This window comes from Symphalangus syndactylus, chromosome 24 (genome assembly GCF_028878055.3).
Source record: "Symphalangus syndactylus isolate Jambi chromosome 24, NHGRI_mSymSyn1-v2.1_pri, whole genome shotgun sequence".
In the NCBI taxonomy this organism is placed as follows: Eukaryota; Metazoa; Chordata; class Mammalia; order Primates; family Hylobatidae; genus Symphalangus; species Symphalangus syndactylus.
In genome coordinates, this window is record NC_072446.2 from 38,396,783 (window position 1) to 38,423,378 (window position 26,596).

General features: G+C 43.3%; 1 protein-coding gene across 5 annotated transcripts; it reads left to right on the top strand.

Moving 5' to 3' along the window:
* Window positions 1-1,798: 1,798 nt before the first annotated feature.
* Window positions 1,799-24,824, top strand: EIF2S2 (eukaryotic translation initiation factor 2 subunit beta). 5 transcript variants are annotated; one of them, XM_055265930.2, is made up of 9 exons: window positions 1,799-2,032; window positions 8,601-8,778; window positions 10,592-10,695; window positions 15,498-15,633; window positions 16,622-16,722; window positions 17,336-17,484; window positions 20,271-20,327; window positions 23,657-23,742; window positions 24,350-24,824. In XM_055265930.2, exons 1-9 carry the CDS (start codon window positions 2,018-2,020, stop codon window positions 24,523-24,525), a joined length of 1,002 nt encoding a protein of 333 aa, XP_055121905.1. In that variant the 5' UTR covers window positions 1,799-2,017; the 3' UTR covers window positions 24,526-24,824. The 5 variants fall into 5 exon arrangements, with proteins under 5 accessions (XP_055121905.1, XP_055121907.1, XP_055121906.1 ...); XM_055265931.2 differs by having other exon boundaries at window positions 1,861-2,032; window positions 15,507-15,633; XM_063633801.1 differs by having other exon boundaries at window positions 1,869-2,092; window positions 8,525-8,778.
* The last annotated feature ends 1,772 nt before the right edge of the window (window positions 24,825-26,596 follow it).

Consider the following 26,596-nt stretch of genomic DNA (forward strand, 5'->3'; position numbering starts at 1 on the left):
TGTCGCCAGGCTAGAGTGCAGTGGCTTGATCTTGGCTCACTGCCACCTCCGCCTCCCGGGTTCAAGCGACTCTCCTGCCTCAGCCTCCTGAGTAGCTGGGACTACAGGCGCACACCACCATGCCTAGCTAATTTTTATATTTTTAGTAGAGACGAGTGTTCCCCATGTTGGCGAGGATGGTCTCGATCTCTTGATCTCCTGATTCACCCGCCTAGGCGTCTCAAAGTGCTGGGATTACAGGCGTGAGCCACCGCGCCAGGCCAGTTCTACTTTCCTATTATGTAAGAATTATAGGCTGGGCGTGGTGGCTCACGCCTGTAATTCCAGCTACTCGGGAGGCTGAGGCAGGAGAATCGCTTGAATTCGGGAGGCAGAGCTTTTTTTTTTTTTTTTTTTTTTTTTTTTTACCAATTGCAGCTTTAGCCTTGCTTAGTTCTACCTTCCCTCTTTCCCTCCTTCCTTCCCTCCCTCCCTCCCTCCTGCTTTCTTTCTTTCTCTTCTTTTTGAGACAGAGTTTCACTCTGTCGCCCAGGCTGGAGTGCAGTGGCGCAAACTCGGTTCACTGCAACCTCTGCCTCCCGAATTCAAGCGATTCTCCTGCCTCAGTCTCCAGAGTAGCTGAGATTATGGGCGCCTACCACTACACGCGGCAAATTTCTGTATTTTTAGGAGGGACAAGGTTTCGCCATGTTGGCCAGGTTGGTCTTGAACTCCTGACCTCAGGTGATCCGCCCGCCTTGGCCTCCCAAAGTGCTGGGATTATAGGCGTGAGCCACCACGCCCGGCCAGTTCTACTTTCTTATTATGTAAGAATTATAGGCCAGGCGTGGTGGCTCACGCCTGTAATTCCAGCTACTCGGGAGGCTGAGGCAGGAGAATCGCTTGAATTCGGGAGGCAGAGCTTGCAGTGAACCGAGATCGCGCCACTGCACTCCAGCCTGGGCAACAGAACGAGTCTCAAAAAAAAAAAAAAAAATTATTAAATTACCCAACCATAGAATTACCCCCACCTCCTGACTGCATCTAATCCAGAGAGAAGCTCTGCTTCCTTAAACCCTGCCCAAACCCTGTAAATTCTTTCCAACACCCTCTTCGCAAGACGTCCCGGTGTTTCCCACGGCGTACTGCCCTACTTGCAAGACCATAAACCCCACTTTGTCCAACTACAGGAGTGTTCTCGATGGTCTTTGGCTGGAGGACACTGCCGCAGTGAGAGCTCCCTAAAGGGTCGCTGCTGTTGTTAGGTCTCAAGCGAAATTGCGTGGCGCACCCAGAGCGTTCAATAAGATTTCATAAACAAGTATTTTGAGGCTTCCCGATAGCTGCCTCTTGCGTGGTTGTTTCTCCTCAGGAGATGTTATCTCTCCTGGGAGAAGAGCGGGAAGATACTTCGGTTTCTGACCTCCCAAGCAGAAAACCAGCCGTCAAATTTCTTACGAAGTAAAAACCCTTAGCGAGGTGAGCGCCTCTAGCTCCAACTCAGAATTTCTCAAACAGCATGACGCCCCGGGGTCATGTGGGAAACTAAAGGTCCAGCGGGTTCATATGACTCAGTGTCTAACCTACTACCCTAACCCAGGAGGAAGGGACCCCAATTCACTCTAAAAGCAGCGCAAAAGAACGCTCCAAAAGGCTGAGGCAATATCAACAACCGAATCTTCTTCCGGCTGCAGCTCGCTCAGACGCCGCGCACAGGTTGCTGGGCGGCTACAGAGCAAGCACAACCCTCTTATAAGTGGACTGCAAGTCCCGGCATGCCTGGCGACGCCGCGTCGCCTGGTAACTCGCGCCACACGAAGCGCGCTAGGTTGGCTCTTCTGTGCGCCTGCGCCTTGGCGAGCTCTGCGCAGGCGCATTTCCAACGCTTGGAGGAGAGGGCGGGGTGTAGTTCCCTTTCGCTGATGCAAGAGCCTAGTGCGGTGGTGGGAGAGGTATCGGCAGGGGCAGCGCTACCGCCGGGGCCTGGGGCTGACCCGTCTGACATCCCGTCCGTGGCGAGCCCACTCGAGCCGCAGCCATGTCTGGGGACGAGGTGAGGATCTGAGCCCCGCGTTAGGGCTAAGGATTGAGGCGAGAAGCCGAACCCACTCCAGTGTGGGAGAACGGGCCTGCGGCCTAGCAGCCGGCCGCCGCCATGTGGGGCAGCCGCGCCTAGGCGGCCCGGAGCGGTAGAGCCGGCAAGGACTCCGGATCCGCAGGCTTGGCCGCAGCCCGCTTTCCTCAGGGCGGCGGCGCCCCTGCCGTGTTTGGCGTTTCCGGAATGGAGAGCACACGTTGAGTCGCCCTCCCGGAAGGGGCTCGAATGCCCGCTTAATAACCCCGAACGAGACTGGGGCTAGCGATCCCTGCATTCCTTTCTGCTGGGCACTGCCGCCCCAGCTCGCCTCACTGGGTGCCAGGGGTGCCGCGACGAGCCTCTCTTGGCTTGGTATAACGCCCTCGTTAAAACTTTCTAGGCTGTCTTGTCGGGGCCGGTATCCCGCCCTTGTTTGCCTTCCTAGCATTGTTTTTTAAAAAGACGAGGGGGTGATGGGGTTAGAACGAGAGAAAAAGATTCTGCAGCCTCAGGAAGTGACTGACCTTCCCGGAAAGTTTCCGGGCGAGCCCCCGAGCTTCCCTTAACAGAGGGCTACCAGCAACGTGAGCGGGAAGTCCGGGCTGTGAAGTTGGCTGTATCTTTTTCTACCGTGGTACTTGGATCTCAGTGAATTTCCTCAAATCCCTTTCCCTCAGATTTATCCTAGTTGATATAACATCTAACGACTTAAAATGAAGTTGATGTTAAGTACTCCCAGTAGGTATTGCTTAACATTGGGGGAAGGCCCCGTAAGGTGTTGAGAATTTCCTCAGGCAATAGGAAGCCTTGATCACAAGGGCAAAGGAATAGTCGAGAAAGGCCAGTAAATGTGCTCACAGGAAGTAGAATAATCTCCAGTTTGGTTAGCGTTAAGGGGTGAACACTTGCCAAGCAGGTAATGACTAGTTCATGGAGGGCTGTGAAGACGAAGTTAAGGAATTTGGAATGTATTCTGGACGGGATTCCAGTCTCTTACTTGGTTCTCACAGTCCTGTAAAATAGGTCTATTGTTGTGCCCATTTTAGAGATGAAAAATTTGAGTGTTACAGAGTTGTATAATGCCCGTGATCAAATACTAAGTGGCTGAACCAGTGGAATTCCAGGTTGACTAGGATCTTAATGGCTTAGAGAAACTGAAAGTTTGTATATGGTCCTTGGCGGTTATAGACATTGCTCTAGGCTGCTGTATTTCAAAAGTTCTGAGAGTGGCAGTGTTTCACCCTTGTTTTGTTTCTACTCAATTTTCAAACTTCTCATAACCTTTGGCAAATAGAGTACTTAAGTGTGCAAGATTCCATGGGGTGTTATTCTGTGTATGGGTCAACTAGTTGACACAGAAGGTAGAAATAGGACCATCAACATAGTGACTTGGAGGGCTAGAGGGATCATTTTTAGCAGTGGGATTAGGTTTTGAAAGAAGTGGAATATGAATGCATTACTACTGGATGAACAGAATTTTGTGAAGCAAAGATGGTAGAACCAGCATTTCGGCATAGGACTTTGGAAGCCAATAAAGTATTAGTTTGGCCACTTAGGGGTGCCAGTCCAACTGCATTTTACAGGAAACCAGGGCCGAGGGAGATTAACTTGTCCAAGATCATGCAGAAAGTTAGTAGGACTAGAACCCTGTTCTTTGGCTTCCATTCTGCCAGGTAGAAGTTAGGAGTAGAGAGAGGTATGAAGAATAGGGTATAGGGCCTGGTTCCTGTAGTGCTGTTGACTAGGTAAGTATTTTTAGGCCATTCCTTTGGCTACTGGCTACTGTACAGACTTGTGAGGATCAGGTGAAACTCTACTTGAAAATGATTTATAAACTGCCAAGGACTTTCCCAGAGTGGAAGTAATCCTGCCTGGTGGTCAGGCTAGACAATTAAAGAGGCTACTATTAAAAAGTAATTTTCTGTTTTATTCATATTTCTGTTTTTTTCTTTTTTTTTTTTTTGAGATGGAATTTCACACTGTCGCTGGGCTGGAGTGCAGTGGCGTGATCTCGGCTCACCGCAACCTCCGCCTCCTGGGTTCAAGCAATTCTCCTGCCTCAGCCTCCCGAGTAGCTGGGATTACAGGCGCCCGCCACCATGCCCAGCTAATTTTTTTTTTTTTTTTTTGTATTTTTAGTAGAGACGGAGTTTCACTATATTGGTCTTGAACTCCTGACCTTCTGATTCGCCTGCCTCAGCTTCCTGAAGTGCTAGGATTACAAGCGTGAACCACCATGCCCAGCCTTCTGTTTTTGGTGTTTTTTTTTATGTATAATTGAAATAAACTGCACACATTTATTTTTAAACCTGGTAATTAAGCCAAAAACTCGCCAGAACATAACCATTTTCAACGGAGTAGAACTATGATTTTTGTTTGTTTGTTTGTTTGTTTTGCTTTTTTTAGAGACAGGGTCTCGCTCTTGTTTCCCAGGCTGGAGTGCGGTGGCACAATCATAGGTCACTGCGGCCTCTCACCTGGGCTCAGGGGATCCTCCTGCCTCAGCCTCGAAAGTAGCTGGGACTACACGCACGTGCTCTTGCACCCACTAATTTTTTAATTTTTGTAGAAATGAGGTCTTGCTTTGTTGCCCAAGCTAGTCTTGAACTCCTGGCCTCAAACAGTCTTCCTGCCTCAGTCTCCCAACATGGAACCATGATCTTTAAAAAGCAGAATCCTAGAAATATGGCTGCTACCTGGTAAGGGAAAAGAAAAATCCCCTAATCAATAGGCATTCGGTATTTTTCAGACCATTTGTTAAAAGCACCTTCAATATTTAATACTTGCCTGCTTACTACTAGGTCCCATTCACAAGGAGTCAGAACATTGGGTTTTCATAAAATTTGGTAAGGTGTTTTTGCAAAAAGAAGCTTTAAATTAAAAAAAAAAAGTTTTTGATTCAAAATGGGATGTGTGTTGTGTGAAGTTTATGAAACACAAAAGAATACAAAGAAAAACAGCAGAATCTAAGCCAGGCGTGGTGGCATTCACATGTAGTCTCAGCTACTCAGGAGGCTGAGGCCAGGAGTTCGAGGCTGCAGTGCACTATAATTACAATTGAGAGTAGTCACTACATTTCAGCCTGGGCAACAAAGTGAGACTCCCGTCCCTAAAAAAAAAAAAATCCCACAATCCTATCACACAGAGTGGCAGCACTTAGCATTTGTTCTGGTCACCTTTGGAAGGAACTTTTAGATCAATGTCTTGCTTCTCTGTGGGTTCTTTTGTGACTCACACCTGCTTCTGGGTATAGTATGACTATAAAGTTGATTTCTTGGGTAAGGTATGATCTATGAGAAGAGGCTTCTAATTTGATGAGCATTTCAGCGTAATTTTAGCTGGTATACCTTTTCTTTGCCCTCTCCAACCAAACGTGAGAAGTTGAAAATAGAAAATTTATGCTTTTGAAGGCTTTGTGGTGAACCTAAAATATAACTCACGTGATCTGTAGTTTTCCATAAGTGCACTGTCAACAGCTATTTGCTTTTCAAATCCAAACTAGTCTCATAAAAGAAAACCAATTTGGAGTGTAGTCAGCCTATAATTTGGAAGCTAGAGATGAAAGTCTTAAAAAGCCATGATTTTAGTCAAGACTAATAACATGGCCTCATTCTCTGGGGAGGTCTGCTTTGGGTGCTGCTTAGGGATCCCTGGTCCTTATTTGTAAACTGTACTTTGCAGGATGGTATGAATAAAATAAGGCAATGAGTATGTAAAGTATCCAGACAGTAATTGAGAGAGATGTTAATTATTTCAGTTTATGATTCCTGCATGTTTATTATCCTTTACAAGGCTACAACCAAACTGTTTAGCTGTAGACCATAAGGTTTTTCAGGGGATAAAAAGGCACTTGTGAGGCTGTCTTCTAGTGATATCAGGATCCTTTCCATCTTTAGTCTGTCTTGATGAATAATGATTAAAAGGCAATTAATATTCTAGGGAACTTGATGCTTGAAAAAATGCAATAAATGGATTGTAATCCCTTCTAGAACTAAATTTATAGTGTCTAGAGTTTTGTCTGTCTTTTTGCCAAGTCTCCCTATTTCTAGAATGAAGATGAAATGTAGCTACTTCCCTGTATTATTGCTGTACTCCTTGCAGGGTGACCCAGGGCTCAATAGTGGGTCAGCAGTGGGGGACTCTTTCCTCTTTGCTCTTCTATCTTGGTAGGGACACTTCTTTAAGTTGGCCAGATAATGTTCTTCAGACTGACTGCATTTCAGATTTAATTATTTATACAATTGGATCCTTGTTAAGGGAGAAAAGACTAACTTTGAAAATGCTTTGCAAATACCATACTTCTCTACTGGGCAAGGACAGTAACTATATTACCTTATTACAGTCTGTAGCTTGGTTTCAGTCTAGTTTCATTAATGATCTTGGGACATAAATAAGTTTATGTTAGAATCAATTTTGGGAAGCATTTGAGTGTTTTATATGTTTGGGAAATTAGAGCACCTGAGTTGATGAAATTTCAGTGATAGGAATCAAGAGAAAACAATGCTTTGTGAATGGTAAAGTATTGTATAAATTACAATTACTAATATTTATCGAGTACTTATGTGCCAGGCACTATGGCAAGTGTTTTACATTTACATCTTTAACCCTCCTAGTAACCTTGTGTGGTTTGTTGTCATTCTGCCACTTGTTTCCATTTTACAGATGAGCCGTGGAATAACACAGGTACAAGCCAGAGTCAGAATTTGAATCGAGTCAGATGGGCTCCAGACTTGTGCTTTTAAACACTTTACTATTGCGCTGTCCACAGCAGATCACTAGGCAAAATGCTGAATTTAAGCATGGTATTAATAGAATATGGAGAGAGATTGGTAAGGGGTTCAGGAAAAAAAATACTTGGGATTTGAATCAGGTTCTATTTGACTTTAAGACCCTGCACTTTCTTTTTTTCTTTTTCTTTTTTTTCCGAGACCGAGTCTTGCTCTGTCACCCAGGCTGGAGTGCAGTGGCACGATCTTGGCTCACTGCAAGCTCTATCGCCCGGGTTCACACCATTCTCCTGCCTCAGCCTCCCGAGTAGCTAGGACTACAGGCACCTGCCACCTTCTGCTAATTTTTAATATTTTTAGTAGAGACGGGGTTTTACCATGTTAGCCAGGATGGTCTTGATCTCCTGACCTCGTGATCCACCCGCCTCGGCCTCCCAAAGTACTGGGATTACAGGCGTGAGCCACCACGCCCGGCCTCCTGCACTTTCTACTCTATCAAGTGTCTGCCCTGTATGTTGTTTAAACTCTTATGTCTAGATAACCTTTCTTCAAGTGATCAGTGCAAGCAGATAGTCTACAAATTATAAATTAGTTTTTCACCTATTCTATAGTGGACATTTAGATAAAAATAAGAGAATTTTGGGGCAAGGCATGGTCCTCACACCTGTAATCCTAACACTGGGAGGCTGAAGCTGGTGGATCATTTGAGCCCAGGAGTTCGAGACCAGCTTGGGGAGCATGGTGAAATCCCATCAATACTAAAAATACAAAAAATAGCTGGGTGTGGTGGTGCACTCCTGTGATTCCAGCTACTCAGGAAATTGAGGTGGGAGGATGGTGTGAGTCTGGGAGGTCAAGGTTGGATTCAGCTGAGATCATGCCACTGCACTCCAACCTGGGCAGCAGAGCCAGACCCTGTTTCATTTAAAAAAAAAAAAAAAAAACCTTTAATGTTAAACAAAAAGCAGAGTGAAATGTTTTATAGAGGTTTCTCTTACTCAGAGATTTGCTATATGAAGAGTTGCTGATGGATTTCCTTGAAGATTTGTAGTTAAAAAAAAGTTTGTTTTTTTAATCAGGTCAAAAGTCTCTCAAGTCTCTGTGTAGCAGCCCCAAGTTACCAACCTTGAATAAAACATTGATACCCCTGGCCAGGTGCGGTGGCTTACACTTGTAATTCCATTGCTTTGTGTGGCCGAGGTGGGAGGATTGTTTGCGCCTGGCAGTTTGTGACCACCTGGGACAACAGAGGGAGACCCCGTCTCTACAAAATAATTAGCTGGGCATGGTAGCACATGCTTGTGGTCCCAGCTACTTAGGCAGCTAAGATGGTAGGATCACTTTAGTCCAGAAGGTTGAGGTTGCAGTAAGCTGTGATCATGCCACTGCACTCCATCCTGGGCGACAGTGAGACCCTGTCTCAAAGAAAAAACAATACAAAAAAATTTACACCCTGCTGAGGTATTGTTTTCCTATATCTATAAAGTGAGGGGCAATAGCATAGATTGTTGCCAGAGTCCCTTCCCTAAATTCCATGATTCATTCAAACGTCCAGATTTGCTCATGAAACTGAAAGTGAAGTATCTGTGATACCTTACAAATTGAAAGATGTGTACATGTTTCAATTCCCCTGATTTAAGAGTAACAAGAAGGTTGGGTGGACAATTTATTTGATTTTTTGGTAAACTCCCCTTTGGTGATTTAATGTATCACATACTCTTTTAAGAGTATGCCTTTTGAGGATAAGGCATATTTGGAATGTGAGCATCATTAAAAACAATCATTGGGTCCCTTTTTGTTTTTTGTCTTTTAAACAGATGATTTTTGATCCTACTATGAGCAAGAAGAAAAAGAAGAAGAAGAAGCCTTTTATGTTAGATGAGGAAGGGGATACCCAAACAGAGGAAACCCAGCCTTCAGAAACAAAAGAAGTGGAGCCAGAGCCAACTGAGGACAAAGATTTGGAAGTTGATGAAGAGGACACTAGGAAAAAAGGTGAGTGGTTGATGTGAGAGAGTTACTGTTGTCCTAGAAGCCCTGGTTCTATGAGCGTTTTGGCTTTTGTATATGCAGCGACCTCTCAGCCTGACAAGGCTGTTCCAGTGAAGTCAAGGCCATCAGTGGTCTGTATGCAGTGGACCTTTTTAGATTTCTGATAGGCTTGTCGCAGGGACATTCCCATTTAATTCACAAGTTGCAAAGATGATGAAACCTTGCCGTTCCAGAGCTGGTTTCCCAGTTTAACCCATCAGGTCTTTTCTCTGACTTTTTAATGGTAGTTGTATTTGAATGTGGGCAGAAAGAAATAGTACTAAGATAGGCAGTTTTGTGTCTTAGCAAGTCTGAAAATGTATATGAGAGATTAAAATTATAGCCTAAAGTATTTGGGGTTAGACAACAGCTTTAGTTACTTACCCCTGTGCTATAACATAGACATAATTTGACTATTAGAGAGAAATGATTCTATAAACATTATTTGTGTCTGTTGAATATAACACTGTGCCAGGATAGAGAAAACTGACATTCACTGAGCATCTGCCCTGTGCTAAGTGTCTTCTACATGTTTAAAACAAACTTGGAAAGTAACTCATTCCTGTCGTAATAAGATAAAATGGATTTGTAAATAGTTTCTTGAAAAACCTTGTAGCAGAGGGATCCTAAAATATTTCTAGTTTATAACATGGCAGGTCAAATGGAAAACTTGTTGAACAGAACCTATTATTACTCATTAATGGTAGGTAAAATTTCACTGATAACTAGTATTTACTGCACAGCCTTATTTTAATGAATGTGAATAATTTGTTAGGCCTTTTGATGATTCATTGATTCAATAAAATGTTGAGCTAGACAGTAGAATTTAGGTGAACAAGGCATAGACTCTTAGTATTGAGTAGGGAGATAGATAAGCAAGCTGGTAATAAGTACCTCAGTTGGGGTAAGCAGAAGATACTATCCAAGCACTCTGGGGATACCTAACCCAGTTGTGGGGAAAGATGGATAAGCTTAGAGAAGGCTTTGGTGGAAGTAATTTAACCAAGATCCTGCGAGATGGAGGTAAGAGGACCCATGGGAAGGTTTGGAGGTGAGAGACCTCACGTACATTGCACTAGGAACTGAAAGTAGGTTAGTAGGGTTAGAACCAGGGATTGAAGTGAGGAAGTGAGGACGGCAAGAAGCAGAAGTGGGAGATAAAGTTGGAGAGTTGGAAATTGTGTTAGAGCTCTGACTTTGTCTTGGGAACGATGAAGAGTGATATGGTCAGATTACTAAGTAAATATTCTCAACATGGTCCCCTAACCAGATTTTTCCTATAGATCTTTGAGATGACCTACCATTTCGTTTTTCAGAACCATAACTTTTGTGGCCGGGCGCGGTGGCTCATGCCTGTAATCCCAGCACTTTGGGAGGCTGAGGCAGGCAGGTCATGAAGTCAGGAGAGCAAGACCATCCTGGCTAACGTGGTGAAGCCCTGTCTCTACTTAAAAAAATACAAAAAATTAGCTGGGCATGGTGGCACATGCGTGTAGTCCTAGCTACTCGGGAGGCTGAGGCAGGAGAACCGCTTGAACCTGGGAGGCAGAGGTTGCAGTGAGCCGAGATTGCGCCACTGCACTCCAGCCTAGGCGACAGAGCAAGACTCCATCTCAAAAAAAAAAAAAGAACCATAACTTTTGTGATTGTGGAGGGACTAATTAATACTCAGTCAATGTTTTCTGGTGACTTGATTAATTGCTGAACTATGTTTGTGTAACTCATAATTTGATGCTTTGCCTTTTAGTTGTTAATAATTATGCCTTGGTCTTTCTAGATGCTTCTGATGATCTAGATGACTTGAACTTCTTTAATCAAAAGAAAAAGAAGAAAAAAACTAAAAAGATATTTGATATTGATGAAGCTGAAGAAGGTGTAAAGGTAGTATTGCTTTCTTGTTGAAGGTAAAATTTGACCTCTTGTAAGGTTGCTAATGGCTGATGTTTCCCTCTGACTCATCTCTTACTAGCTTTGTTTGCTTTTGTGATTAGCACTTAATTGCCAGTGGTAGCGTCATTTTCTTGGGAGTGTGTCTGACTAGGTATCTTAAAGGGATTGTGGTTCAAGGAATTTAAACTTAGGTCTTACATGTTGTATTGTGTGCCATTAAGATGATCACAAAATGTCCCTTGTCCTTAACTATACTGAGATTTTTTTTTGGCTGTGGAGAACTATTTCTACGAGTGAGAAATCCTTTTGAGCAAATATTCCTTTGGTTTCTTAAACTTTTGGTAAGATATTGAATATACACAAATTCATACATGTACCTCTAAGCAGCAAAGAATGAACCACAGTGGTGGTTGGTAGCTGATGACAATGTGGCCTGTAGGCAAACCAGAGCACTCAGGCTAGTTTTACGGAGTTCTCTGATCTTGTGGATACTTGAGACCCTGTGAGTCTTATTACTGAGTTGATTTCTAGTACAAATATCTCAAAATTCTTTTGGACAGGGAGTAACAGGTGGGCAGGAAGGTGAATAGGAGGGAGGGTGGGTGGATGGATGAAAGTGGAAGGAGCTGAAGATCTGTTTTCCTCCCTAGAGTTACCATTTTAAAGACCCTGCCTAGGAATCACTTTAGCAGAATCCACACATCTATTTCTAAAACCCAAGATAATAGCAGTACACACACTCACTCACATAGAGTACACGCACACACAACAGCAAACATACACCAAATATCTCGTGCCCTCTACTCAAAATTTTCTTTGATAAGTAGTTTGTTTGCTCAAACTCAAGTGAATAAAGTATATCCCACATGTAGCAGGAAATGTATACAGTAATTCATTGAGTTTTAGAAATAATGTCATAATTTTATGACAGTTAATTCAGTAAATAAGTATGAGTGATTACAGCAAGTCAAGCATTTGAAGCATTGTGTGGTAATTGCTAGAGTACTGAAATGAGTAAGATATTTTTCCTGTTTGCAGAGATATTTTGGTTCAAGGATAATTGAGAATCCTTGAGAACAAGCTGGTTTTATCTGGATTCATCTTGTTCTCTCCCTGTTTGGGGATTCTCTTTTCCTTCTACTATAGGGAAATTGAGAAAAATGCTTAGATTATAATGAGAAATGGGATTTAAATATCCTGGGTAACAGGGCGACACGTAGAGATGTGCTATAGAAAGTTTTGGTTAACAAGGCTTTGTTGGTTGATTCCTCCAGTAGCTTTTATTGGGAGATTAGCTCTAAATAAGTGCTGGAATACTGTTTTTGAAGTCATAACATAAGAGGATGTTAGAGGTATCCCGGTCATCAGGCAAGGCATGGACATTCACTTGAAGGGTTTTTGAGATCCTGGGCTACTCTCCCACCTGAATTTTCAGACCATCGAAGGGCTTTTGAAAAGCCTTGAAAAATCCTTTGCAGACTGGGCGTGCTGTCTCACGCCTGTAATCCCAGCACTTTGGGAGGCTGAGGTGGGCAGATCACCTGAGGTCAGGAGTTCAAGACCAATCTGGCCAACATGGTGAAACCCCATTTCTACTAAAAATACAAAAATTAGCTGGGTGTGGTGGTGCACACCTGTAGTCCCAGCTACTTAGGAGGCTGAGGCAGGAGAATCGCTTGAACCCAGCAGGTAGAGGTTGCGGTAAGCTGAGATAGTGCCACTGCACTCCAGCCTGGGCGACAGAGCGAGACTCTGTCTCAAAAAAAAAAAAAAAATTCTTTTTGCCATTCTCCACCTTCTGCTGTGTCTTGGTGTCATGGAAGTAGATCTTACTGGGATAAAATAATAATAGTATAGCACTAGAAGTTGGCTAGTATATGCTAACTTATATTCCGCATTTCTAAGTTCTTATTTATTGACTTAGAGACTAGGTGAGTGAGTATCTGGTGTCCTGTTTGTATGGTATGTAGCTAATACCATGGGCAGATTTATTTATTTATTTTTTTGAGACAAAGTCTCACTCTGTCGCCCAGGCTGGAGTGCAGTGGCGCGATCTCGGTTCACTGCACCCTCCATCTCCTGGGCTCAGGCGTCCCTCAGCCTCCCGAATAGCTGGGTTTACAGGCACCCGCCACCATGCCAGGCTAATTTTTGTATTTTTAGTAGAGGGGGGTTTCACCATGTTGGCCAGGCTGGTCTCAAACTCCCGATCTCAGGTGATCTGCCTGCCTTAGCCTCCCAAAGTGCTGGGATGACAGGTGTGAGCCACTGCGCCCGGCTGGCAGATTGGTCTTGATAGCCACATGTGGCACTAAGACTACACAGCTGGATTTGGGATCCCGAATCTGAGCTTTATTTACTCCCAGCTATTCCAACTTTTCTGCTGGTAAGATTTCTGAAATGACTGTAGCCATTGTCCCAGTTCAGGATGTAGGCACACACAAAATCGATATTAATTAATGAGTAAGGTTGACAGCACAGTTCAGGATAGGGAGCTGGATAAGCTGGTAGAAGGAAGGAGAAATCAGAAAGCTGGAAACTGAGACTGGCCTTTTCTGCCCTTCTGGGATGTTTATGACTCATTTCTAGGTTTTAATATGCCCTGTTTACATCCATGCCTCTGGCAACTAATCTTGGGGTCAAGCTTTACTTTGTTTCCATTCCATTCTATCACTTGATCCTAATTCCCCATGGCTTCTGCCTTTCCCTCTTTGATAATGTCATCTATTGGAGTGATGCCCAAAGACCACGCCACAGACTGGTGCCAGGCTGACTGGTATAATAAAAAATAAATATTTGTTCTTTATGTTCTTGGCTCACAACTGCTAAAATCCTTGGAATCTCCAAAGTGATAACAGGGTCTTTGGTATGGTAATGAGATTTCTGAAATGACTGTAGCCATTGTCCCAGTTCAAGATGTAGGCACACACAAAATAGATATTAATTAATGAGTAAGGGAGCAGGGATCCCTTATCTGGGGATCCCTAGATAGCTTTAGGATGGGGGCTGGTCACCAGAAGGACAAAGCTATGATTTTAGAGGGTCGGAACTTTCAGTGGTCCTCTTGCCACCTCCAGAGAGGGAAGGTCTGGAGATTGAGCTCAGTCACCAGTGGTTAATAATGTACTCAGTTGGCCGGGTGCAGCGGCTCACACCTATAATCCCAGCACTTTGGGAGGCCTGGGCAGGTGGATCACCTGAGGTCAGGAGTTTGAGACCAGCCTGGCCAGTATGGTAAAACCCCGTTTCTACTAAAAATACAAAAATTAGCTAGGTGTGGTGGCATGTGCCTCTAGTCCCAGCTACTCAGGAGGCTGAGGTAGAAGAACCACTTGAACCCGAGAGGCGGAGGTTGCAGTAAGCCAAGATCATGCCACTGCACTCCAGCCTGGGTTACAGAGTGAGACTCCGTCTCAAAATAATAATAATAATAAAAAATAAATAATGTAATCAGTTGGTCATGCCTTTGTAATGAAACCCCTAGACATGGGTTCGGAGAGCTAACATGCTGGTGAGCACAGCAAGGTGCTAGGAGGGTGGTGTCCCTGGCATGGCAGCTCCACGCCTGCCTTTCTTGCCACCCCTCAGCTCCCACCCCCATACCTTGTCCTATGCATTGCTTATGTTTGGCTGTTTGTGAGTTGTATCCTTTATAATAAATTGGCAGTAGTAAGTACTTTCCTAAGTTCTATGAGTCGTTTTGGCAAATTATTGACTCTTGGTGGCGAATGTGGGAACTTCCGAGTTTATAGCCATGTTGGACAGAGAAGCAGGCAGCATGGGGACCCAATACGTGGTGACTAGCATCTGAAGTGAAGGCAGTCTTGAGGAACTGAGCCCTTAAACCTGTGAAATCTGATGATAACTCTGGATAGTGTGTGTCTGAATTAAATTGGAGGACACCTAATTGGCATTGGAGGGTTGATGTGGAAAAAGACATACTTGGTGTCACCCGGAAAAATCTTTCCCAATGACTATATCAAAATCACTTAAAAACTTCTTTAAAATACTCCTGAACCCTGTTCCTGCTGAAGATCGTCAATCCGATTTAAACTTTTAAATTTTCTCAAGTGATTCTTTTTTTTTTTTTTTTTTTGAGACAGTTTCCCTCTTGTTGCCCAGGCTGGAGTGTAGTGGCACGATCTCAACTCACTGCAACCTCTGCTTCCTGGGTTCAAGCGATTCCTCTCAAGTAGCTGGGATTACAGGTGCCCGCCACCACACCCAGCTAATTTTTGTATCTTTAGTAGAGATGGGGTTTTACCATGTTGGCCAGGATGGTCTTGAACTCCTGACCTCAGGGATCCACCTGCCTCGATGTCCCAAAGTGCTGGGATTATAGGCGTGAGCCACGGCGCCTGGCCTCTGCTGTGATTCTGACAGTAGCCTGGTTTGGAAACAAGGCTGAAGAATAAAGAGATGGATGAGGGGGAAAGATCCCACAAGTGTCTTGAAGAATTCACAATTCAAATGGCAGAGTCTCTGTGAGCCAGTTTGGTCCCTCTCTGACAGGCGTTTCTTATCTGTAACTTCAATTTTGAATATGTGATCTTTTTCCCCTGCCAAAATAATGTCAGCCCACGTCATTTTTAAAAAAGAACAGGCTGGGTGTGGTGGCTCATGCCTGTAATCCCAGCATTTTGGGAGGCCAGGGCAGGAGGATCTCTTGAGGCCAGGAGTTTGAGACTAGCCTGAGCAACAAAGCCAGACCTCATCTCAACAGAAAATGTAATAAAATAAATAAAAAAGAATAGTCCCAGTATCAAATGTTCAGACTCATCTCACTTTCTTAGGATCTTAAGATTGAAAGTGATGTTCAAGAACCAACTGAACCAGAGGATGACCTTGACATTATGCTTGGCAATAAAAAGAAGAAAAAGAAGAATGTTAAGTTCCCAGATGAGGATGAAATACTAGAGAAAGATGAAGGTAATGCTGAGGACTCAGCAGCACATTTAGAGGTTACTCAAGCCTTTGGCCCTGGTCTCCTTGATGGGGGTGGGGGGTGCTTTTAAAATTTTTTTCTTGCCCTTTATTTCTACTGCCTAATAATGGAAGCTGAAAGGAAACAGTGTCTGGCTTGATAATGGCAGTTAAAGAATTTGTCAACTGGGATTACATTAAAAACATACTGATTCAGGCTTGGGAAAATTACTATAACCGATTTTTTTTTTTTTTTTTTTTGAGACGGACTCTCACTCTTGTCGCCCAAGCTGGAGTGCAATGGCACGATCTTGGCTCACCGCAACCTCCGCCTACTGGGTTCAAGCAATTCTCCCGCCTCAGCCTCCCGAGTAGCTGGGATTATAGGCATTCGCCACCACTCCTGGCTAATTTTGTATGTTTAGTAGAGATGGGGGTTTCTCCATGTTGGTCAGGCAGGTCTCGAACTCCCAACCTCAGGTGATCCGCCCGCCTCGGCCTCCCAAAGTGCTGGGGATTACAGGCGTGAGCCACAGCGCCCGGCCCCGATTTTTTAATAAAAATTTTTTTTTTAAAGTTCTGTTTACAGTTTTATTAGTTTCTCAGTGCTATAGGGTCTTTAGAGAACTTCTGTCAGTAGATGAGTTTTATGGATGTTGATGTTTCTTAAGTGCTGAAAACAGTTGGACTCTTCTTCCTCTAATTATTCCAATGCATTATTTTATCTTCGGTTTGTTAAATTAAGAAACATTTCAGTATGTTATCGACTCCTAATTAGAGAGGTCTCTATTAAGGGCCTTTTGAAAGTCATAACATCCCTGTTTCTAAGGAAAAGGGTTGTGAACTTTGGTTTCTTTATGCTTAAGGCTGTTGTGAATGCAGCTGTGGAAGGGAAGACAAATGTCTTTGAAACTTTTCATTTCTCTAGACCCACCCCCACTTTTGTATTGTAGTAGGGCCCACCCCTCATTCTTAAAATCTTTTTTATCTGTAGCTCTAGAAGATGAAGACAACAAAAAAGATGATGGTATCTCATTCAGTAATCAGACAGGCCCTGCTTGGGCAGGCTCAGAAAGAGACTACACATATGAGGAGGTAAGACAAAATCTGTTGTGAAAAGGGGCTAAGCTATTCACTAGTGCTCAAAGAAGAGCAAGATAAATCTTCTTGGAAGGGCCATTGAAGTAATGACTGATGGTGGAACAGATGCAGAAGTCACACAGCCAGTGCACAGCAACTCCTGGTGCGCACCCGTGGGGCAGCCTGCCCAGAGTGCAGCAGTCATTGTAGTACTACTCACTGTCCCCACCTGAATTTGTGGACTGCTGAGGGCATGCAGCCCTCTAGGAATTAGGAGGGCGGTGGTGAGAGTAGCTAATTTAGGGCCAGGGTAGTCTGGAGTTTTTTAGTTTGGGCTTTCCTGAATCTTACTTTTCCATGTATCATGTACTTTCCCATAGAAACAACAGAATGAGTAGTTGTTCATTCATTCATTTCACTTTGGACAAGGAGTTGCTGAGCATCTATAATGAACCAAATGCTGATTGGGGATGAACCTCTGCCCTCAAGGAGCTCCCAGACTTGTAGTTATGCATGTGTATATTTAATCAGAAGTGAAGTATTTGCTGTTAAGCAACGTGACTCAAAGGGGAACTTTATACCCCTGCAGTTACTAAGTGTATTCATGAATACCACTTTATTTTTATAGCTGCTGAATCGAGTGTTCAACATCATGAGGGAAAAGAATCCAGATATGGTTGCTGGGGAGAAAAGGAAATTTGTCATGAAACCTCCACAGGTCGTCCGAGTAGGAACCAAGAAAACTTCTTTTGTCAACTTTACAGATATCTGTAAACTGTAAGTTGGTTAATGGAGTACCTTCATCCCAAATACCAGATTCTCATTGCAGTTTTAAGAATGTTAAATGTCCTTATTGTCGACTTTATTATAGATGGAAAGAATACACAGGTGTAGGGGTTGAGGGAGTTCACAGTTCAAGCCTGTCATTTTCTTCAATTCATAAGTCTCAGGGCTATTTTATTTTATTAAAGATACGGTCTTGCTTTGTCGCCCAGGCTGGAATGCAGTGGAGTGGTCATGGCTCACTGCAGCCTCAATCTCCTGGGCTTCAGCAGTTCTCCTGCCTCAGCCTGCTAAGTAGCTGAGACTACAGGTGCACACCACCGTGCCTGACCAATTAAAGAAAAAAATTTTTTTTTTTTTTTGTAGAAACGTGGTCTTGCTGTGTTGCCCAGGAGGGCTTGTTTTTTTTTTTTTTGAGACGGAGTCTCGCTCTCTCGCCCAGGCTGGAGTGCAGCAGCGCAATCTCGGCTCACTGCAAGCTCTGCCTCCCCGGGTTCACACCATTCTCCTGCCTCAGCCTCTCGAGTAGCTGGGACTACAGGCGCCCGCCACCACACCCGGCTAATTTTTTGTATTTTTAGTAGAGACGGCATTTCACCGTTTTAGCCAGGATGGTCTCGATCTCCTGACCTCGTGATGTGCCCGCCTCAGCCTCCCAAGTGCTGGGATTACAGGTGTGAGCCACCGTGCCCGGCCAGGAGGGCTTGTTTTATTAGTGCATTCAGAGGTGAGAGAAATCAACTCATGCTGACCCACTGAGGATGGATCCTAACTAGATGTACTGAAGAGTGAGGAGGCTCAATGTAGTCCTCACACAGGAGACTTGGAGCCCAGGGAGTGGAAAGGCTCCCTTTCTTTAGCTAAAGAAAATGGAAAATCATCTGCAAAGTCCACCATTAAGAGGTAGATAACTGCTGGGCGCGGTAGCTCACGCCTGTAATCCCACCACTTTGGGAGGCCGAGGTGGGTGGATCACAAGGTCAGGAGTTCAAGACTAGGCTGGCCAACATAGTGAAACCCCTCTCTACTAAAAAATACAAAAAATAAGCCAGGCGTGGTGGCACGTGCCTGTAATCCCAGCTACGCAGGAGGCTGAGGCAGGAGAATCGGTTGAACCTGGGAGGCAGAGGTTGCAGTGAGCTGAGATTGTGCCATTGCACTACAGCCTAGGCAATAGTGTGAGACTGTCTCAAAAAAAAAAAAGAGGTAGATAACTTATCATAGTTTAATATTTTTATGTTTAGCCAGTTTTATGTACATATTTTAAAAATAAATTGCTATCATACTGGTTTTTAACCTTTTTCTCAATATATTGTGAAAGTTTTACTCATGTCATTAGTCTGAATAAGTGTTTTAAATAGCTACACAACATATTTTAAGAGTTCCATAAGTTGGACATGGCTGCTCCCAGGTTTTTATTATCAGAGGCAAAACTTCACCGAACATCTTTATACATGTATCTTTGCAGTAGCTCAGAATAGAATCTTAAGGCAAGATGAAATTGCTGAGTTAAAAGGAATGGATATTTTTATGGCAAACATTAGCACATTGCTTTCTAGCAAGGTCGTGCCAGTTCATACTCCCGCTAGCAATGTAGGAGCTTACCTATTTTATTATATCTTTACCAGTTCTCACCCATTGCATTTTGGGGAAAAATAGCTTAAAAATTGTTGTAGTTAGCACCTGCTTGTTGGAACAAGTTCAAACAGTGCCACAGTATAGATTTAAAAAATGAAAATATTGAATGGCATTGCTCTATATTTGTTTTTTATTTTATATGTGTGTGTACATTTTTTTTTTTTTATATTGAGATTTCTAAAAGTAGAATACACCCTTGAATGGATTTATTTAACCACTCCTCTAGTTGGTGAATATTTAAGATGTTTCCATTTTTCTGTTATGCTACCATGGAACCCTTCTAGACATACACTTTCTTTTAATGAAAATTTTAAACAGGAAATATATATGGATTAACATATATATATTTATTAGCCTGTTTGATAACATCCAAGTATCCATCACCTAGGTTTGGTATGTGTTGAACTTTTGACACATTTGCTTCAGATTTTTTTTACTTCTTTAAAAAGAAGATTTTATGCTATTTTATGACAGTCTCAAAAACAAAAGAAAAAAGGTGGTTTTATAGTTATAATTAAGGCCACCTTTGTATCTTTTCCTGGCCCCCTTTTCCTTCCCAGAGGAAGTTGTTATTCTCTAAAGTCAGTGTTTATGTTTTCCATCCTTGTTTCTAGATGCTTACTCATATGTATGTAGTCACAAAATGTAATATGGTCTTATGGGCATTGAAGTGTAAACAAGTGGTATCTGGCTCAGCTCATACCTGTAATCCTGGCACTTTGGGAAGCTGAGACAGGAGGATCATTTGAGGCCATGAGTTCCATACCAGTCTGGGCAACATAGTGAGACCCCATCTCTACACAGAAACTAAAGAATTAGACAGGCATGGTGGCACACACCTGTAGTCCTAGCTACTTGGGAGGCTGAGATGGGAGGATGGCTTGAGCTCAGGAGTTTGAGGTTACAGTGAGCTATGAACATCAGTGCACTCCAGCCTGGGCAATACAACAAGACCCTGTCTCTTAACAATAAAAAAAAGTGGTGTCATATACTGTATCTTTATTTCGAAGTTTAAATAAACGATGCAGTGAAATTTACCTAATAGCTAAATAATCACAGATCAAAACAATGAACAGATTTTTTAGAAGTTTGGTGAGATTTCCATGAGAGATAAGGTTTATATATTTTGATTTTCTTTTTAGATTACATCGTCAGCCCAAACATCTCCTTGCATTTTTGTTGGCTGAATTGGGTACAAGGTAAGAAACTATATACATTTACATACAGTACTGCTGGACATTTCATAAGAATCTTTCTTGAAAAGGTATATGTAACACACTTAGAGAAAACATTCACCTGATTATTAGAGAAACTTTTAGGCCAGTGGAGGAGTGAAATCACTTCATTTCTGTGGGAGAGCTTGGCTGCTTAGGAATAGGGCACAGAGTTGACATCTGAACAGGCCTGCTGGTGTACCAACGAGGGGACCACAGAACTGCCATGTTTAGACTTTCCTGTTACTAATTGAAACTCTTGAGTCTTTTTATGGAGCAAATATTAGATTTTTAGAGGAATCAGTTTTCTTAAAGTCAGACCTTTTTTTCCTAAATTGGTAACAGGCTGTTGAAGAAATACAGCTAGTAAATTGATGAGTGGCACTGGAGAAACCATTGACACAGGGATCTGTGATGAAATAGGTACTTACCTGTCTTCAGGGCTAACCTTTTGAAGGCACTGAGCAAGTCATTCCCATACAGGAAAGCCAAGATCTCACAGAGCCCATGCCAATAAGTTTGACTACTATCTGGAAGCCTAATGTTCCTTTAAAAATAAGTAATGTAGAGTAGGTCATGATGATGACTAATGCATATTGAGCACCTCTTGTGTGCCAAGTGCTTTTTTGGGTGCCATCTCAATTAATCTTCACAATAGTTCTATGAAGTAGAAAGTAATATTCCTATCTTCACATTTGGAAACAGGTTCAGTAAAGTGAAATTGTAGTTGGTCACATAGCTAGTTAGTGGCACAGTCAAGATAGATACAATCAGGTCTATCTGTCCCTGCAGCTTGATCACCTCACAGGCTTGACACCTGTGCCTCACTGGCAGTACAGAGATAATTAAGGTGTTCTCTTCCTACTGTCTTTAAACTGTTGGGATTTGCTACACTTGGTGTGGGGTTAAGGAGTAATTTACTTGACCGTGGTGGATACGTAGGCTCTGTTGTAGAAGAATTGTGGGTGGTTTTTTTTTTTTTTTACGACAGTCTCGCTCTGTCACCCAGGCTGGAATGCAGTGGCCCGATCTTGGCTTACTGCAAGCCTGCCTTCCGGGTTCACGCCATTCTCCTGCCTCAGCCTGTCGAGTAGCTGGGACTACAGGCGCCCGCCACCACGCCTGGCTAATTTTTTGTATTTTTAGTAGAGACAGGGTTTCACCGTGTTAGCCAGGATGGTCTCGATCTCCTGACCTTGTGATCCGCCCGCCTCAGCCTCCCAAAGTGCTGGGATTACAGGCGTGAGCCACTGCGCCTGGAGTGCTTTAAATATAAATTTGTTACCATCGTTGTTTATTTGTAACTTGCACAAACTAATGAAGGAGCAAAAGCTAACGTTGTTTTTTCTATTGTTAGAATAATCTAGAGATTTTTAGAGGTGGGATAAACTATTATAACAAGTTGTGGCCAGTAAACTTATGGTCAGTGGGTTAAATGGGTTTTTGAGAAAATTCCATTTATTTTGACAGTGAATGAAAAAGAATTTCTGCATCAAGCATTGGAATCACTGTAGCCTGGAGATTAAGGGTTACAATCTGTGGAGGAGGAAATTTAACCCTGCCTGACTGAATTTTGTTGTTTCACTTTATGACTTATAATTTTGAATGAATGATAATATCTAGCCTAGAGCTTTGCTTTCTCAAAAGTGCCTGCCAACAGTTCCTATCAAACAGTTTATCATTAAGTACCATTGACAGTTTGTGGCTTGTGAGTCAACTATCCTTTTTTTTCTTGAAACAGCTTTATTGAGATAACAGCTTACAAATTTAAAGTATATAATCCAGGGGAGTCCCACTCGGACGTCCGTCTCTCTTGCAAGAGAGAGAGAGCTATTCTTTCTCTTTCTTTTGCCTATTAAACCTCCACCCTTGGACACCGCCCCCAAAATATATATATAAAAATAAAATAGGCCGGGCACGGTGGCTCACGCTTGTAATCCCAGCACTTTGGGAGGCCGAGGCGGGCGGATCACGAGGTCAGGAGATCGAGACCACAGTGAAACCCCATCTCTACTAAAAATACAAAAAATTAGCCGGGCGTGGTGGCGGGCGCCTGTAGTCCCAGCTACTCGGAGAGGCTGAGGCAGGAGAATGGTGTGAACCCGGGAGGCGGAGCTTGCAGTGAGCCGAGACTGCGCCACTGCACTCCAGTCTGGGCGACAGAGTGAGACTCCGTCTGAAAAAAATAAATAAATAAAAAATAAAATAAAATAAAATATACAATCCAATGGGTTTTTTTTTTTGAGATTGAGTCGTGCTCTGTCGCCCAGGCTGGAGTGCAGTGGCGCAGATCTTGGCTCACTGCAACCTCTGCCTCCCAGGTTCAAGCAATTCTCCTGTCTCAGCCTCCCCAGTAGCTGGGACTATAGGCGCACACCACCATGCCTGGCTAATTTTTTTGTATTTGTAGTAGAGACGGGGTTTCACCATATTGGTCAGGCTGGTGATCAACTCACCTCGGCCTCCCAAAGTGCTGGGATTACAGGTGTGAGCCACCACACCTGGCCTCAATGGTTTTTCATATGATCACATTAAAATTAATATGTATAACTGCTACCACAATCAATTTTAGTATATTTTTATCAACTATACTTTTAACCATGCCTGAATCAAAATATTTGGTGCTTAGAATTTTAAAAAACAAATGTAGCCCCTTTCATGTTTTTATATTTCTAGCTCTCTCCTTTGCCTTGCTTTGTACATGGTATGATGCAGTAAAAGATTTTTTCCTTTGTTGGATGGACTGTCACACACAATGAAGGAATCAGTTTGTTTTAGACTTAAAATCAATTATAAATCTGATTGTTATCACTGGAGTTAATTGGATTTGATGTTGTATGGGTACATCATTAGACGCAAACTATTTAATTAAAAATAAATTTTGAGGCTGGGCGTGGTGGCCTACACCTGTAATCCCAGCAGTTTGGGAGGCCATAGTGGGAGGATCACTTGAGTCCAGTAGTTTGAGACCAGCCTGGGCAACATAGGGAGACTCCTCCATCTCTACCAAAAAAAAAAAAAAAAATTAGCAGGGCACAGTGGGGAGTGCCTGTAGTCCTAGTAGGCTTAGGTGGGAGGATTGCTTGAGCCTGGGAGATTGAAGGTGCAGTGAGCCATGATCACACCACTGCACTCCCGTCTGGGTGACAGAGTGAGACCTGTCTCATAAATAATTTTGGGAAACCAAGTAGTATAGCACCAGTCCTAGAGTTTATCCTATGCTACTGAATATATTTTAAATTTTAAAGGTGCTGGAATTTGATTCCTTTAGGAAAAAACAATAATAATGGAGATATTTTTGTTTTCTTTCATAGTGGTTCTATAGATGGTAATAACCAACTTGTAATCAAAGGAAGATTCCAACAGAAACAGATAGAAAATGTCTTGAGAAGATATATCAGTAAGTGTGTAATTAATTTCATTTGATCACCCTGAAATGTTCTCATCAGGCTGCAGTGTTGTAGGAAGAGCCATTTGATTGCAGTGAGCTGGGAAAAGCTGGCCTTAAAAAGATCAGAGACAAAATGATAGTGAAAGGGAGGTGGCTCTTGACTACTAACTAGGGGTATAGAGAAGGATTTGGATTTTTAAAGAAAGCCCAGCTGATTGAAGCTGCTGGTTGATTGTAGGGCTAAAGGCCAAGTCAGGGAAACTTGCCTGTGATTCAGGCCTGGCCTTGGCCCCTTTTATTCCTAGTTATTTAAAATTGGCATGTCTGTTAACATGTTTGAGTGGCTCTCCTCTAGACAGAAACGAGAATAAGCAAGCTGGCAGGCTTCCTTGAATCCTGGGGCATTGAGTATCAGCCCATGTTTAGTGCCGGAAGTGCCACAGTAGACAGCTTGTGTTTTCTTACCCCTCGAATAGCTGAGCTTCCCTGGTCTGGGTGCCCAGGTAAATTTATCAGCCTGGGCTTGTGGAGTTCTTTGTAGATGTATTTAAGAAGGCAGAAACTTCTCTACCTCACTGCGGCCACCAGCTAATTCTGTGTGTTGCTTTATTTGCAGAGGAATATGTCACTTGTCACACATGCCGATCACCGGACACAATCCTGCAGAAGGACACGCGACTCTATTTCCTACAGTGCGAAACTTGTCATTCTAGATGTTCTGTTGCCAGTATCAAAACCGGCTTCCAGGCTGTCACGGGCAAGCGAGCACAGCTCCGTGCCAAAGCTAACTAATTTGCTAATCACTGATTTTGCAAAGCTTGTTGTGGAGATGTGGCTGGACAGGTTTGCCATCAGAGTGGATATACCGTTGTATTAAAAACAAGAAAAAAGCTGCCAAGATTTGGCGAGTGGTTGGTTGGTCTGAAGTCCTTGCAAGACGCTGATGCTCAAGCTGTTGACATACTCATTGCCTACTTTAACACCTGTCAGAGAAACATGATATGGGGTAAGGAGGTGCTTTTTTAAAATCGTTCATAGACTTCTGTAAAATGCAAGATAAATTAAAGTTATTATAACAGTGATTCTTTCAATTTGGTTTGTCCTTCAGTTTTCTTTTCTATAAATGTGCTTGGTGAAATCAGCAAGAAACCAACCATATAAAACAGTGTGTGCCGGGCTCTGACTGAGAAAATGGACAATGGCATGTGTTTCATCTGGGCAGCCATTTCTCTTCTCTGCTTCTCTTGAGATACATAGTTAAAGTAGACACGGCCTCCCACGCGAGTGTAGTGGGACCTTGAGACTTTTAGGAGGATTGCCTGTTTTCAGTGTCCAGGGAATGACTCTATAGATTTGAGTTCTTTTCCATGTGAGGATGGTTGCTACTACCTCACCGCCAAGTCCTCCCCCAGCTGTTACCACATGAGGGAATACAAGGTGCTAGGTACCCTCCTTCCTCGTTGGCCACTAAGAGGTCTTAGAAACATAGCCTGTAAATGTGTCTTGTAACTGGCACACAAAGAAAGATCCTAGTTGAGCATCTCTGTTGGTGAGGAAGCGGTATGTGTGCAGTTCAGGAAACTCCTCCAAGAAGAGGAGTCCAAACGGATGCCAGAGGAAGCTTTCCGTTTTCCTAGCCAACTTGTGTTCTGGGTTTGAAAAAGACCCACCACAGATGCTTTTCTATTTTCTGATGTAAAAGTCGCTTTTGAATATGACCATGAGAAACCAAGAAATGCTGCTTGTGTGGTGCTCTGCTTCCTGAGGATTTGGCTGGAAGGGGATTCTCCACTGGCACATGGGAGAAGGCCATCTTCTGTGTCTGTGCTGTAATCTGCCTTGTTCTCACTTGCTGAGGATAAGGGCATACACGCTGCTCCTCGCTTTCTTGTTGCCAGACTTCGTACTAAGCAGCCCAGGAGCAGTCGCTCAGACCCAAATGTCTTGACTGTGTTGTTTTTAATCACTGTGACCCTTAAAGTACAGGCCAAGTGTTGTCAAACACCTTGGCTAAAACAGTGGAGGATGGTGGGTAAAGCAATAGAGGGTGCTTTCCCTCAACCCACACACTGGCTGAACTGCCACGATGAACCCAACTGCTGTTTATGCCCCCATTTTCCTTTTTTTGTATCTACACCCACACGATTCCCAATGTTGGATATTTCTACATGAATAAAGCAAGGATCAGTGCCTCTTGTGTAATTAACGCTCCATTGCTTTTGTGTATGTATGTGTGTTTGGTTTATTTCTTTACTTAGTGGGACCCTTTAGGAGAAGGAATGATACTCTTCAGTTTGGTGACAGGTTGATAAATAGTTAGACTGGTGATTTCAACTCGTTTTTAACTTCATTCTTGAAGCAGATTCTCGGGACTGATGCAGCCTCTGTAAGAGTCCAGTTGAGATAATTGACTAAATTGGATTGAAAACCCATGAAAAATAATGGGTTGCCCTATGTTACTCAGACACAGTAGCATCAATCTCTTCTGTCTCTACTGTCTCTCACCAAACATAGCTCAGCTGAAGGAACCTTGCAATGTGGTGACAAAGCAAAGGCAGTCAAGAGCTTCTGATCAAGAGCCACTTTCTAGTTTTGGAAGGGAATCAGACATCATTTCCAAAGCGTCTTAGGAAACAACGTTGAGGACTGTTCCTAATTATGAAAAGGAAAAGGAGGGGGTTCCATGGTAAAGAAAAGTCAGAGTAGGCTGGGCGTGGTGGTGAGGCCGAGGTGGGCGGATCACAAGGTCAGCAGTTCACGACCAGCCTGGCCAACATGGTGAAACCCTGTCTCTACTGAAAAAAAAAAAAAAAAATTAGCTGGGCATGGTGGCTGGCGCCTATAATCCCAGCTACTTGGGAGG